General features: G+C 47.0%; 1 protein-coding gene across 1 annotated transcript in view; it reads right to left on the bottom strand.

Annotated features, from left to right (window-relative positions):
* Positions 1-14,099, bottom strand: part of Slit3 (slit guidance ligand 3) — a 592,872-nt gene that overhangs the window by 540,237 nt on the left and 38,536 nt on the right. The window contains exon 2 of the mRNA XM_036196765.1: positions 4,368-4,439. Within this exon, the coding sequence (XP_036052658.1) occupies positions 4,368-4,439 (72 nt within the window). The remainder of the gene's footprint in view (positions 1-4,367; positions 4,440-14,099) is intronic.

Raw genomic sequence — 14,099 nt, 5'->3', positions numbered from 1 at the left:
AAGACTCGGTTTCCCCATTTGTAAAATACAGAAAAGACGACATCACAGAAGCACTTATAAGAATAAAGAGAGTAAATAAATCATCAAGCCCGGTGTCTGAAGTAATAATCTGAGACTTTTAATAAATGGTCCTCCCTTCCCCTCCCCTTCCCTCCTCATCTCCCTCCTGCCATATGGCAAGGAGGCCTCGGGAAGCTAACCGACGACATTTATTAGCACACTTACTAAACAGGGTGTCAGTTCAATACTAGTGACTAGGGGAGTTGCTCAGCCCGACTTTTATAATCAATCAATCAATCAATCAATCAACCAGTGCTTGCTGTCCTTCTTCTCCAATTAGAACAAGGCCTAACTCCAGAGTGGCTGAGTGTTAACCTCCAGATGTTTGAAGGCATTTAACTCGGACCTCCTAGAACATAGCTTACTTTTGAATCCATTACACTACACCACTAGTCTCTTTCAGGAAACCGAGATGTGCAAACACATGCATGTGAGCATGCTGCCTCTACTCCACCTTGCTCAGGCCCTGGGAAGCTGCCCTTTCTAAATGGCTTCTCAGCCTCTACTTACTGTTGGTTTCAGCCACTGGGTTTTCCTAGCAGGAGCTGGGAACAGTGGAAGGGAGTGGGGGTGGGAGATTTACCCTTCTACCTCCTGACCCAACCACTCCAGGGTGAGTGTGTCCCCCTCCTGAAGACTACAGCAGCTTTTTCGGGCTCTAAGATCCAGTTCCTCCACTGTTCCTCAAGGCTTCTAGGCAGCCGAGGCTCTGTCCTCACTACCCTGAGGACCTGTCCCATCTCTTCCTGGAGTCTCTCATCCCACCCACTCCTCTGTCAATGTTAGCTCTACTCGCCTGCCCCCTGCAGCATCCTTTGGTTCCTGCTGGAAAGGTATCAAGGATCCTTTTCAGATGGACTTCCTAAAGCCATCCAAGCCCAGCCTCATGCCTGGCATCTAAAGGCTCGGTAAACACTACTTGACAAGCAAACGCATCTGGCAATGGGTAAGTGAGCCACAGAACCTGCACGGGGACTTCAAGCCGCTCTGCAAGCTAAGGGCATGGAAGAACGCTGTTGATTCCATCCTAGCTCACTGGCCAGATGCAGGAGGACGTGGGATCAAGGTCAGGCTAGGTTTTAGGTTCCCACAAGGGCTGCCCAAGGCTGGTGTCTGTTCTGAGTTAGGGGGACACAGACTGGGTTCATTTTCAGTTCTTTGGCTCCTCTTTTTCTTTTTTTTCTTCACTAGATTAGAATCGGAAATGGCCCTCATGTGATGACGGCCGAGGCAGAGTTTAACTCTTCCATTAATCCCATTTCGGATAAAGCTGGCTCCCACATTGTGAACACAGCGAGTCCTTAAATGGATTACTAAGAAAAAGGATATAATTGATACCAACAGAAGAGACTTTTCCCTGCTCCCAACCTGTGGGAGAGATGAGTTGTCACAGGCAACTCCTACATCTTGGCTTCGGTTAGGGAAAATGGCCCTGGGATGAGACAGAAGTGTGCCAGCCTCTGTCATGTGTTTACCCATTCACCTGCACCATATTAGCAGACAGAAGGCATTCTGCATGGAAAATGGGGGGCAAGCTCAAATTGTTCAAGACTATCGAGTCTTTTATTGCTTCCCTATAAATTGTAAATAAGAAACAGGCATGGGGAATATGCCAGGATGTGATGAAAGCTTTTCAAAAGAGAATAAAAAGAGTTCTCTAGGTTACTCAGCTGAGAAGACTAGATGGGGGAAATACTACTAAAATGTTTGGATATTTTATTGGTGTGAGAAGGCGTCTCAGTTATTCCACCCAGCAGGTTTCTTTCATCAAATTAAAGGGCCACTTGAAAGGGACCGTCTGGGGGCTGATAAGGGAGATAATGAAACAGATCTATTAACAGTCGATAAAGAAGGGGTAAAGGCATTTTGGTTCTGCCTATCAAAACAGAAGAATGCACCAATTAACTCAAAAGATAAACTGTAGTCTAAGGAGTGTTGTAAGCTATGCAGAAGACATTAATGTCATCTTTTGTGATTATTTTAAACTTTCTATTTGCAGAGAGCAGATATGGAAATTGGAATTTTTATTAGTCTCTCTGATGCAGCAGTAAGAAAATCAAAGCGTTATTTTTGACTTGGTTAGAAAATGAAGCATTAGGTGAATTTTGACTTGTATGGAAAAAAAAAATATCTCGTACAGACACAAGTGGAGGAAATGGGGGCAAAAAGATGCAAAGCAAAAGTCTAAACACAGTTTTGCCTTTTAAATCAGCAGTCTCCTGCCTTTCTTTTTAATACAAAGTCCCCTAAAATTGAGCCAAGGGATCCCCTCACACCTCTGCCAGTGTCTCTTCTGATGGATATTGACCTTATCAGATAAGTTACTCATACACACAGGTGCTCAGAGCACGGGAAAGGCTTACTTAGCACAAGGATGATGTGAGAATGGTGTTCACCACCAAAGAGGAAAGAATGCATCTACAGAGGGAGCATCTGGTAGCTGGAGGCCCAGCATGAGATTCCTGAGTCCCTGTGCACTGGCCCAGAGGGAGGAACCCTCAGGTAACACTCTCCACACCAGAACTTCCTTCCCCTCTCCCTCTGCAAGAACCCCTGCACTGGAGCAGCACTTCCTTCCCTCTTCCTCCTCCTCCCCACCCTCCTCTCCTGTGAGCACGGAAGTACTAACTGAATGCTAATTCCCTCTCCTCTGTCCCTCACTATGTGGAGCTGAGATTTCTTAATCCAGTGCCATTTCCTCTCATGCAAAAAAAAGGGGACCATAATAAAGCCAACCTCATATGTTCTGTTACATGACCCTGCACCAGGTAATTCTAGTACCAACCATAGAGACCTGGAGGTCTGTATAGACAGGCAGTGACAAGGAAGTGAGGTAGCTGGGTTTAGAGTTAAATGAGAAGGCAGAACAGCAAGGCAATAAAGGTGCAGGTTAGACAGGAAGAAATGGTTCTTGGAGGCAACCAAGGAAATGTTGGTAGTCATCAGTATTCGCATTATTACTAACACATCTTAAGCAAGAAATCAGCATTACACAAGTGACAGGCAGTAATCAAATGCCACTGGAGAAAACGTCAAAGCCCCATGCTCCATGAATAACTAGAGTTGAGAGGACTTTGAAGTACTCACTCCCTAGGATGCTGAAGGGAAAGCTGAGATCCAAGCACAGGGATTTCCCCAAAGTTGCATGAACAATTAATTCCAAATCAAATCAGAATCTGACGCTTCTTGTCCCAAAGACAAAATCATCCTGTTGTGTAGAGCTGTGAGTAGAAACAGGGATGTGGGAGGGTGGAGAGATGGCTCAGGAGTTCAGAGGACTTGTTGCTCTTGTAGAAGACCTTGGATCAATTCCCAGCACCAACAGGGCAGCTCACGACCATCTGTAACTCAAGTTCCAGGGGGATCTGATGCCCTCTTCTGACCTCTGAGGGCACCAGGCACACATATGGTGCACACACATGCATGCAAGCAAAGCACTCATACATATAAAACGAAGTAAATCTTTAAGTAGCATGTGTTGAGGGAGGTGGAATCTGGTAGCAATGAGTTAGCCACAACTTCGGATAAAGATGAGACAGCCAAGATTCCATGACACAAATAACATCAAAGCTGGGGATCAAACTTTCCAGGCTGCACTCCTGGGCAGGAGCCACATTATGGGCAAGAATCAACAATAAAGAAGGAAGGGAAGATAGAGACCCAATTGCTCCGCTGTCATTTTTCTGAATGTCTGACTTTTCAGTCAACAGTTCCTAGGCCTCTTCTTTCCAAACATAAACCTTGGGTGAAGGCAAAATTCTCCAGTATTCAGAAAGGAGATCCGCTGTTTCTTGTCCCCCTGTTCCATCAATGCCTACCTCACATTCTGCAACCTGTCTGCACAGCTGTGAATGGTCAGCGAGGATTCTGCCCTTGCCTGGCCCTCTCCATCTCTCCTCCCCTCCTCTCCATTAAGCAAGAAGAAAAATAGCATCTGTCCCGATTGCTCTCTTAATACGCAAGCTGGGGAAGAAATTATAATCTCTATGGAAGCGAAGCATGGTTAGTCCACCTGACATTGCTGTCATGCAGGAAGCGGGGCATGTTGACTTAATTCATTTATTGCCTTCTGTTTTTCCTGTCACTGGCACCCGGTACTTCTATCGATCTCGCCCAGCCAGCAGCATCCAGCCATACAATTTGATATCTGTGAACACTTGGCACAGTAATGAAGGGCTTTCTGCAGCAGAAGCATGGATTCCTGTAGCCCAGAGCTTGGGAATGTGATGTCAGGGCAGTGCGACATTTTCACAGGCTGAAGAACTAGCTGCAAATGAAAACTCCTTGGCACACCATCTGCTACTTACAAGACTCGGAGATTCTTCAGTCCAGCGAAGTCCATCTTGGTGATCCTGGTGATATTATTTCTGTCCAGGTCACTGCAATGGAAAGAAAATTCAGGTCAGATTTTTACAGGTTACACTTACAGTCTATTCAAGGCAGACTGGCTTGGACTGGGGGGGATGTTGCCTGTCAGGGGGAAGGCAATTCCAATGATTAATGATATCCCTTGAGCATGCCCAACTAACCTTAAGGAAATTGTATGGAATAAGCCATTCATTATGTATGTAGCAGAGCCCAGTTACACTTAACTGCCTGTCTTCTGTGGTCTATTCAAGTAACAAACCTATCTCTCAGTATCCCCAGTCCCCCCAATTTTCAGATTAACTTTCGCAAGTAAAGCCGAGGCCTCCTCAAAATTCCAGGGGTTCCAGGAGGAGCAGCTGACCCAGGCCAGGCTTTTAAGTACCTTCAATCCTTTTCATTGTCTCAGGAATGCATGCATGATTCAAAGAATAACTTTCTAACTAGTGGGTAGCAGAGCAACCCAGAGTTCCCAGAAGCCATCTTGCCATCACTAAAGGACAGTGTTCCAGACTCAGAAGAGGAGAAGAGACATTCTTCATACTGTCCTGTTAAGTGTCTGGATCTTGTTGTGCCTGAAGCCAGATACTTCTGTACTTTAGCATTTTGTGAGCCAATCTATCCCATTTTATTTTCATTTGGATTTAAATCAGCTCAGGAACTAGGCCCACTGAATGTGGGTGACAGTTGTGTGGCTTGATCTGTTAGTGGGATCCCTGGCAGCAGGACCAGGACTTATCCCAGGTGCATGAACTGGCTTTTTGGAGCCCATTCCCTGTGGTGGGATACCTTGCTCAGCCTTGATACAATGGGGAGGGCCTAGGCTCTCCTTCAACTTGGTATGCCAGACTTTGTTGACTACCATGGGAGTCCTTACCCACTCTGAGGAGTGGATGGGGGTGGAGTGGGAGGGAGGTGAGGAGGTGGGAGAAGGGGAGGGAGGGGGAACTGGGGTTGGTATGTAAAATGAAAAAAATTTAATAAAGAATTAAAGTTCAAAAAAAAAAATCAGCTCAGAGTTCCCAGAAGCCACCTTGCCTCCACTAAAGGACAGTGTTCCAGACCCAGAAGATGAAAAGAACCACTCTACTTCTATTCCTTGAAACCAGAAGAATGTTCACTGGCTTTGGTACATAGCTAGATAGATATAAATACACAACACACCCTTGTCTAATAGACAAAAGACAAAACTTGTCTTTCTAACTAGTTTGTAAATTTCCTGAGTTTAGTTTCTAACAGGTACCAACAGAGTCCAGACTGTGCAAAGCAAGTAGTAAAAGCTAATTCCACACAGTAGGTAAAGGCAGCGCCTGGGTGATGCCGGCCTCAACTTGGAAGCTCAGGAGCATTTGTCATGGGGGAGCTGAAAGCCGGGGGGGGGGGGGGGGGGGGGGCAGGGGCAGTTACTGGGGTAAAGGTGAAGGAGGCACCATGGGCGGCAGGAAACCAAGGTTAAAGGGGAAGTGGAGTTAAGAACAAACCTGTGAACAACTGGATAAATATTCTGTATTCTCTAAAACCATCTACAAGCCCTAGATGAAAAAAAATGGGGGAGGGGAGGTCCATAAATAATGTTACAATTCTTAACACCGGAAGGATGAATCCCTACATACTGCGCCCTCCCGATGAGAAGGAAATATTCAGGGTTTGAACCCATGTATTTTCTATAGGGTGTCTGTAAACTGACCATTTATGTACTGTCACAAATCACTCAATGCACAGAATCTGCTTCGAAAAATGTGTTGTTGCCCTGCTTTCGTGGTACAAACATCAGAGTTCATACACACAGATTTACCAGCGTGGATGTCACACAGTGGTAAATCTTAGGGCAACACTGCAATTATGTGTCTGTTGTTAGCCAAAGCATCAGGTTAGGCTACCTGGATTACCAAGAGTCGCCTGTCCTGTCTCCAGGCAGACCTGTGAGTTATAGGCTTGCAATAGAGCAACGGTTCTCACTTTCCTGAGACTGCAACTCTTTAATGCACTTCCTCGTGCGGTGGCGACCATCCCCCAATCATAAAATTATTCTGTTGCTGCTTCCTAACTGTGATTTTGCTACCGTAATGAATCATAACGTAAATATCTGATATGCAGGCTATCTGATATATGACCCTCAAGGGGTTGTGACCCACAGGTTGAGAACTGTCCCCACAGACGAAGAGGAGAGCCGTTTCCAGTTTTTGTACTTTGTGTGAGGAACAATCTTTTCTGAGGAGAAATAACTCTTCTGATACCAGAAATTACAGCAAGATAAAAATTAAACATGTCCTTGGGTAACCTCACCTAGGCTCCACCTCCCTTTCTTCAGTCTCCCCTCTCCTAGACCAGCCATCCAAACTGTTTCTCAGTTTGTGCTGGAGGACCACCCCATTTCACCTTCACTACCTATGCAGGCTGTCAGTGAAGGAAGGGATCAAGGCACGCTGAGAATGCAGAAGGGCCACGATGCCAGGATCACACACCGGTGGAGAGAGAGCTGGGATCCGGCAACCTCTCCAGAATCGTGAGCACTCTTCTCCAATCCCTCCAGAAGCTGGAGAGATGTGTGGGGACCTTGACAACTGGGAATATGACAAAGCAGTTAAGGGTTTAATTACCAGGACACAGCGTGGGACTGCAGCAGCTCATGCTGCCAGCTGCTGTACTGATAGTTTCAATTAATATTCATTATGAGAAGGGATGCAGCGTGCCACCGAGGCACCGAGGACATGGCAGCGTGGAATATACCATGGGGGTCATCACACATAGTCCGGGAACTGAATTCCTCGCCCAAACACCTCCTGAGTGGCCCCGTGACTAAGAATCAGAAACGACACGCCTGACCTCAAGAGGTTTTTCTTTTTTGAAGGTTAAATGAGATGCTATACTCATGGTACTTACCCACCACTTACTAAATTCTCAGTCTCAGCCTTTGGGATTACTCTAACTAGTAGAAGTACACTCCCCTACCTACATGCACTGTGAAATTATAGTTCACCAAAGGAAACCAGGTACTCCATTTCCCAGGCAGTGTATCTTAATCCATTAACTTTGGGGTGACCTATTTCCTAATATTAAAGGTGTGGAACAAAGAGAAAGAAAAAGACACCTACTGAATGTTTAACTCACCACCAGGAGTGGAATCCATTCCCATGGCTCTCCATGGCAAAGGTGATGCCATGGCTGCTGCTTTGAGACCCTCAGTCAGTTATTACAGTCAAGAATGGCTCAGGTAAGAAGGCTTTTATGTCTTCTGGAGATGAGGTAAGAAATGGCCCTGCTCTCATCCTCAGCCCAGTGGACTGCTTAACCATTCCATCCAGGTGGAATTTATGGAAGCGTGGAAATCACTATGGCATTACATTACTCCATTTATGGAACACTGGAAGGCTAGTCAACTGTCCATCAAAGCACTTTTATGAATGTACAGATTGCACTTCAGAGAACCATGTGACCAAGTTCACAGCACTGTACAATGGGCCAAAATAATACATGCTGCCTTCAGGGCAGAACCACACAACTCCCTGCCCAATGCTCCACACCTCTCCTGGGCCTGTTTCTTGGCTGGATTCAGAAAGTAGTGGAGAATGCCCAAGGCGGCGAACAGTCTGAGCCCAAGTCCCTGCGTGACTGCCTTGCCTCCTGATTTGTTCACATCAGACTCAGACAGATTCCAGAAACAGCTTCAAAGGCACCCAGATCCAGGGACTATTTGTCACAGCAGTCTGTACTGTCAAGTGCAATGTTTTACTTTCTCTCCTTCATGGTGTTCTTGTCTTTCTAACGGGTCTGAACAATAGGTAGCACTGTTTCCATCAACAGATGAATGTCTGTAGGTGAACCTCCCGAAGAACGGCTCTCTGCTGAGACCACCTTATGCACCAAGCACTTTGCGAAGCACTTTGTGTACATCTTGAATCCATCAGCCATTGTTTATTATCTCGCTTTTCACACGAGGAGACTTAGTCGCCTCCTCTGCTCTTCAGAAGATTTTTACCCAGAAAGAAACTTGGCCATGAGGTCACATGCCAGTAAGCAAAAAAATAGGATTAGAACCCAGATTGCCTGAATGCAGAGGCCAGGTGTGTGCATGAGTGTGTGTTTGCACACAAGGACATATGCCCACAAATGTGCCTATGGAGGCAGAAGTCAATGTCGTGCCTTCCTTTGTCCTCTGCCTTATTTTGGTTTTTGAGGGAGAGTCTGGAGCTCACCAATTGGTCAGCCTGCCTTGCCTTACCTGGGAGCACTCAGGATCCTGTCTCCCCTCTGGGTCCTGGGATTAGAGACAAACACCATGATGCCTGGATTTTTGCATGAGTGCTGGGGGTCATGATTCAGGTCTTCATGTCTGCATAGCAAACACTTTACCCAATGGTCCACCTCCTCAGCCCTATCAAAATGACCCTATAGGCCAGGTCATTTTCAGCCATCGAATCCTAATGCCCATGTACCACAAGTCTAAGCATTTTTGCCATGTGTAAATGTATTTACTGGATGAGGGCAGAAAATACATAACCCAATAGAATAAGAGAACATAATTTCTCATCTCTTTAATAAAAACAAAACCAGTACACCTAGTGACTTGGCTGTCCCAGCTCCAGCCAAATTAGTAGCTTCTGCCCTGTCTCCCCCTGGGGCTGGGCAGTGGAACGCTGAGCCTCTTTGCAAACCCAAGGACACTCTCTAATCTCTGCCCACGACTGATGTCTCCCATGCTGCCTCTGTAAACAGGCATCACCATAGCAATCTCCTGCATTGTTTTTCCCCATCCCAACGAATGAATCATAAACCAGGGTTGAGGCTTGAGTTCTGTGGTATTTTCACATCTGTTTGACACCTTGGGTGGAGTGGGGAGGAAGAGGAATTCAGAGCAACACTGGAAAAAAAAAAGGAAACAAAAATAACATCGTCTGGGCCAGGCTCTGGTCTCTGTCTTGGCACATGCACACATATACCCCTTTCCTCCTTTCCTCTGCAGCATTCCTACAGATCTTTCTTGAGTCATAGCACATCTGGAAAGAGGGAAGTGTAAGATCTAACCCCAGTGAAACAGCACAGCATGGAGAAAAGAGGCATCCCAGGAAAAGCCAAAGGATGTGGGTTTGAATCCCAGCTTCCTCACTACCCAGCTGGGTGACATTAGCAAAGACACAACTTCACTCAGACCCAGATATAACAATGGCTGCTACGACACTCCTAAGATCTGACCCCAGCTGTCAGCTCTGCAGAGTTCCTAAGAGGCTCAAGACAGAAAGCATGTGAGGACGTGGTTTCCAACGAACCCATGGAACAGCTCAGCAACTGGTGGTGCTGTAGTTGGGGATGCAGTTGAGAGCCGTTTGTCTGGGATGGAGAAGCACACGAATGGCCCCCACCCCCCAGCGGTTCAGATTACAGTGTCCCCACTGTATGACAATACTTAGACAATCATTCTGCTTTAACATATTAGATGAGCTTCTCAACAGCCTGTTTAAAAACTGATTCTGGGTTAGATGATTTTTGCCAACTTTGGGCTGGTGTAAGTCTGAGTATGCTGAAAGTAGACTGGCTAAGCTCGGCTGTTCAGAGGACAGGTGAGTTAAACCATTTCTGACCTTCGGTACAGTGAGATGTAACTTATATCATCAGAGGTCAGAAGCACCTGCACACAGAGAACAGACCACAGGTTCAGACTGGATTTTCAAATCCACCCGCTCCTTGCACAACTCCACAAAGAGCTGCCTTCTGTGCCTCAGAAGAAGGGAAGACGGCGTCTTGATCTAAGAACTGAAGATGTCACACAACAAAGATGTTACACAGCTACCCAAGCAGAGACCGGAAGTGGACTCATATTGGGATGAAGTCTATAGGGTACTGTGAGTGTCAAAGGCTGGAGGGCTCTGTCAGTTTTCAGATCCATAAGGGATATATTCTGGGATCTATAGCCAGGTTGATTTTTAAAAATACAGAATATAGCTTGGCCCTTGTTCTCAACATCTTGGGAGTCTAGCTGAAACAAACGAAGTCATATGATACTTGGAAAATGTGCAAAATGAAATGTTGAGAGATGGGCGTCTACATTCCACAGTGAGTGGGGCAGAGAAAGAGCGAAGACCAACTAAATGGTAAGATACTCGGAAAGTATGCAAAATGAAATGTTGAGAGATGCGTCTACATTCCACGGTGAACGGGCAGAGAGACAGGTGCCAAAGCAACAACGTGTAGAGAAGAAACTGAGAGGAAACCTTTCCAAGGAGAGGGCAAGGGAGGGGAGGGGTGGGATTACAAAGACAGGAAGGACTCAGCCAGGCAGGAAGCCCTTAAAGGCTTCACATGTTGGAGCAATACACCACAAGGTCCGATAGCGTGGACTTGGGACTCCTGTCCAGAAACTGAATAAAAGGAGCCAGGATCAAGGTGTACCACAGACCCAATTTCCAACCAAGGCACAAGGTGGCAAAGGGCCTTGGCCTGGCTGTCACTCACTTCTCCAACCCTTGCCATCCAGGGAGGATCACACTGGGCTGTCCTGGGACCTCTTCCATCTCCCAGTGAGGTGGGTGGAGATGGGAAGCAGCAGCAGAGAGGAGACAAGGAAGCCATTCTCCTGGGGCTTCCTCTGAGAGCTCAGCCAGGTCAGCACACTTTCCTGCCAAAGGTCACGGCTCCTTCTAGGAACCGTGCCCATGTCAGCCTCCTGAACACGTCCTCTCCCTTCTTCCGCCTTAGCGATGAAAACCCCTCTACTGTTTTATACCCTGGGTTCCACAAGTGCCTCTGTGGTCCCCTGAACTACACCTTACCCTGAAACTGTTCACATGTAAATACATCCTCCAGGGCTAAAATCTCAGCTGAGTTTTCCATCTGCTGTCTGTTTCTTCCTGATATCTCATTCATGCACTCATTCCCTTATGCATTCAGTTTATGTATTCATTCAACAAACAGCTCTTCCCCACTAAGCTGCTGGGCTATAACATATGCTAGGAAATAGCAGTGGCGTGGGCCTTGTCCTTAAAGAGAGCAGTTCATGAGGAACAATTAAAGGAGCAATTGCCATAAAGTGTGGTAAAGTCTATGCCACAAATGCACACACTTATCTTAGAAGGGCCAGAAAACAAATGCTTTTGGATTTCATCTGTCATGCTTGTGCTCGCTCTCTCTCTTTCTCCGTCTGTCTGTCTGTCTGCCTGTCATTTTTTATGCATATGGATGTTTTGACAGCATACATGTCTGAGCACTACATGCCTGCCTGGTGATGGCTAAGGCCCGAAGAGGACATTGGACGCCCTGGGATTGGAGTTACAGATGGTTGTGAGCTGCCACCTGGATGATGAGAATCAAATCCTGGTCCTCTGGTAGAGCAGCCAATGTTTCTTAACTGCTAAGACATCTCTCCAGCCCCTGGGAATCATTATCCTCTATCACAACTATTCAGCTCTGCTCAACAGTGTGAAAACTGCCATAGACTTAAATGACTGAGTAGGGGCAAGGTATGGCTGTATGCAAATAAAACTTTATGAAGAAAAATAGGACAACGAGGCCGAGTTGTCCCTGGGACCTAGCTTACAGACCCCCCACCCCCACTGTACTAGAGGAGGTAAACAAAGCCTAGTAGCAGAGTATGATGGGAAGGTGGTGGCCCTGGAGGTAGAGGCGAGGATTCCAGGGAAAGGTGGCATTTTTACTGAGACCTCAAAACTGAGCTGGGCATTGCCAGGTTGGCGTGTGGATATTGTGGATATGTGAGAGAGAATAAAAGGATTTGGAAAGAAGAAACGCAAACCTAAAAGCCCAGAGGCACTGCCTTGGGGTAAATGCAAGCAGCCTTTTTTTTTTTTTTTTTTTTTTGACTCTTCTAGCAGGATGCAAAAGAGAGCATACCTCCCTCTCCCAACCTCTCCTCCCTCCCTCCATCCTTCCCTCCCCGACTCCCTCTCCCTTTACCATCTCCTCACTTGCTCCCTCTTTCCCTTCCTACAACAAATCTTTATCAATCTCTACTCTGAGCTCGGCACTACATAGTGGCTCAGGATAGAAGACTGAACAACAAATTCCCTTTAAAGAAACCTGAATTCTCTTGGTGAGTCCAGAAGACAGCTCCAAAGCTGGTGGCTCAGGTCACCACCTTCCCTTCTCTTTCAGGTGGGCAGGACCTAGCGACTTGCTTCCGACCAGTGCAATACAATACAGGGAAGGCCATAGGATGTTCTTTTGACATATTTTATGCCATTTTGTGCATGTCTTGCTCAGGGGCTCTTTCCAGCTGTGACGAAGCAAGTGGCCCCACTAAGGAAGTCCACATGGTAAGGACACAGGTCAGCCTGGACATCAAGCAGCTGGGCATGAGAACCAATGACAACAGCTTAAAAACCACCTGAAGCCTTCCATCTATCAGACCTCCAAGGATACCATCCTCCAACAAAGAGCCCATGCCAAGAGTCCACAGCCTCGAGCAACAGGACTGGAGCCCCGTCAGATGCTGCAGCAGAGGCCGCACCGACTCTGAGTTAACTAGTATGTACTGTTTGAAGCTGCCACCTTTGTGGTAAGATTACTAGACAGCAAGAGGAGGCCAAAGCCACCGGAGACCATAAACAAACATCAGGACTAGGGATTATGATGAGTAAATAACCAGACAATAGCTTTAGAGGTAGCTTGGAGAATAAAGGTGGGGTTCAAGGAAGTGGAGGCTCTGCCTTGTCTGGGGCAGGCATGCGGGCCTCTCCTGAACAGAGATATGATGTCTGAGACCAGAGAAAAGGGAGCCAGCTGAGGGGAGGAGAGGCTGAAGGCAAAAGGTTTCAAGTAGAGGAATATAAATAAACATACCCTGAGAGATGACGGAAGCAGAAAGAGATGGACAGAAGGAAAGGGCAGACAGCATTCTGTAGGCTGATCTAGGCCTTGCACGATCAGAACCACAAAAGGGGTCAACTGGGAAGTGACTGAGCCAGCAGCCATAACCCATCTTCCCTCAGAGCAACCATACAACCACACAACCCAATTAACTTCCCACAGACGCGTACTTAGTATCACAGCTCAACAGAACTTCATCCAGGTGGGTCTCCTCCCTGTCCACAGTCCACTTCACTGGATCCTTCCTCCAACCTGCAAACATTTACTGGGAACCCACTAGATCCTGCCACCATGCCACTAGGCACTCTGCCTACATACATGTTTCTGTTATTTCCTGGTCTCAAAAGCCCTCCTTCCTCTCACCCCAACTGTGCTATGGGTAGAATTATGCACCCACAAATCTACGTTGAAGCCCTGACCTCCTGCTAATGTGAAAGCCATCGTATTTGAAGCAGACTCTTCATAGATACAATTAGATTCAAGTGAGTTCATCAGGATGGGCTCTAAGCCAGTGTGATTATTGTCCTTAAAATATGAAGGAGCAGTCAGGAGGTGGTGGTGCACGCCTTTAATCCCAGCACTTGGGAGGCAGAGGCAGGCGGATCTTTGTGAGTTCGAGGCCAGCCTGGTCTACAGAGCAAGATCCAGGAAAGGTGCAAAGCTACACAGAGAAACCCTGTCTGGAAAAGGAGGAGGAGGAGGAGGAGGAGGGGGAGACACAGGGATGATGCTGCATGAAGGCAGACACAGAGAAGACAACCATGCAGCCACCATACACAGAGCACCAAGGAATGCCAAGCCCTGCCCAAAGCCAGGAAGAAGCAGAGAGAGTCTCTGGGATGCCCCCTCGCCGG

The sequence above is a fragment of the Onychomys torridus genome, chromosome 8 (assembly GCF_903995425.1).
Source record: "Onychomys torridus chromosome 8, mOncTor1.1, whole genome shotgun sequence".
Lineage (NCBI taxonomy): Eukaryota > Metazoa > Chordata > Mammalia > Rodentia > Cricetidae > Onychomys > Onychomys torridus.
This window is presented reverse-complemented; position numbering and strand designations above follow the sequence as displayed.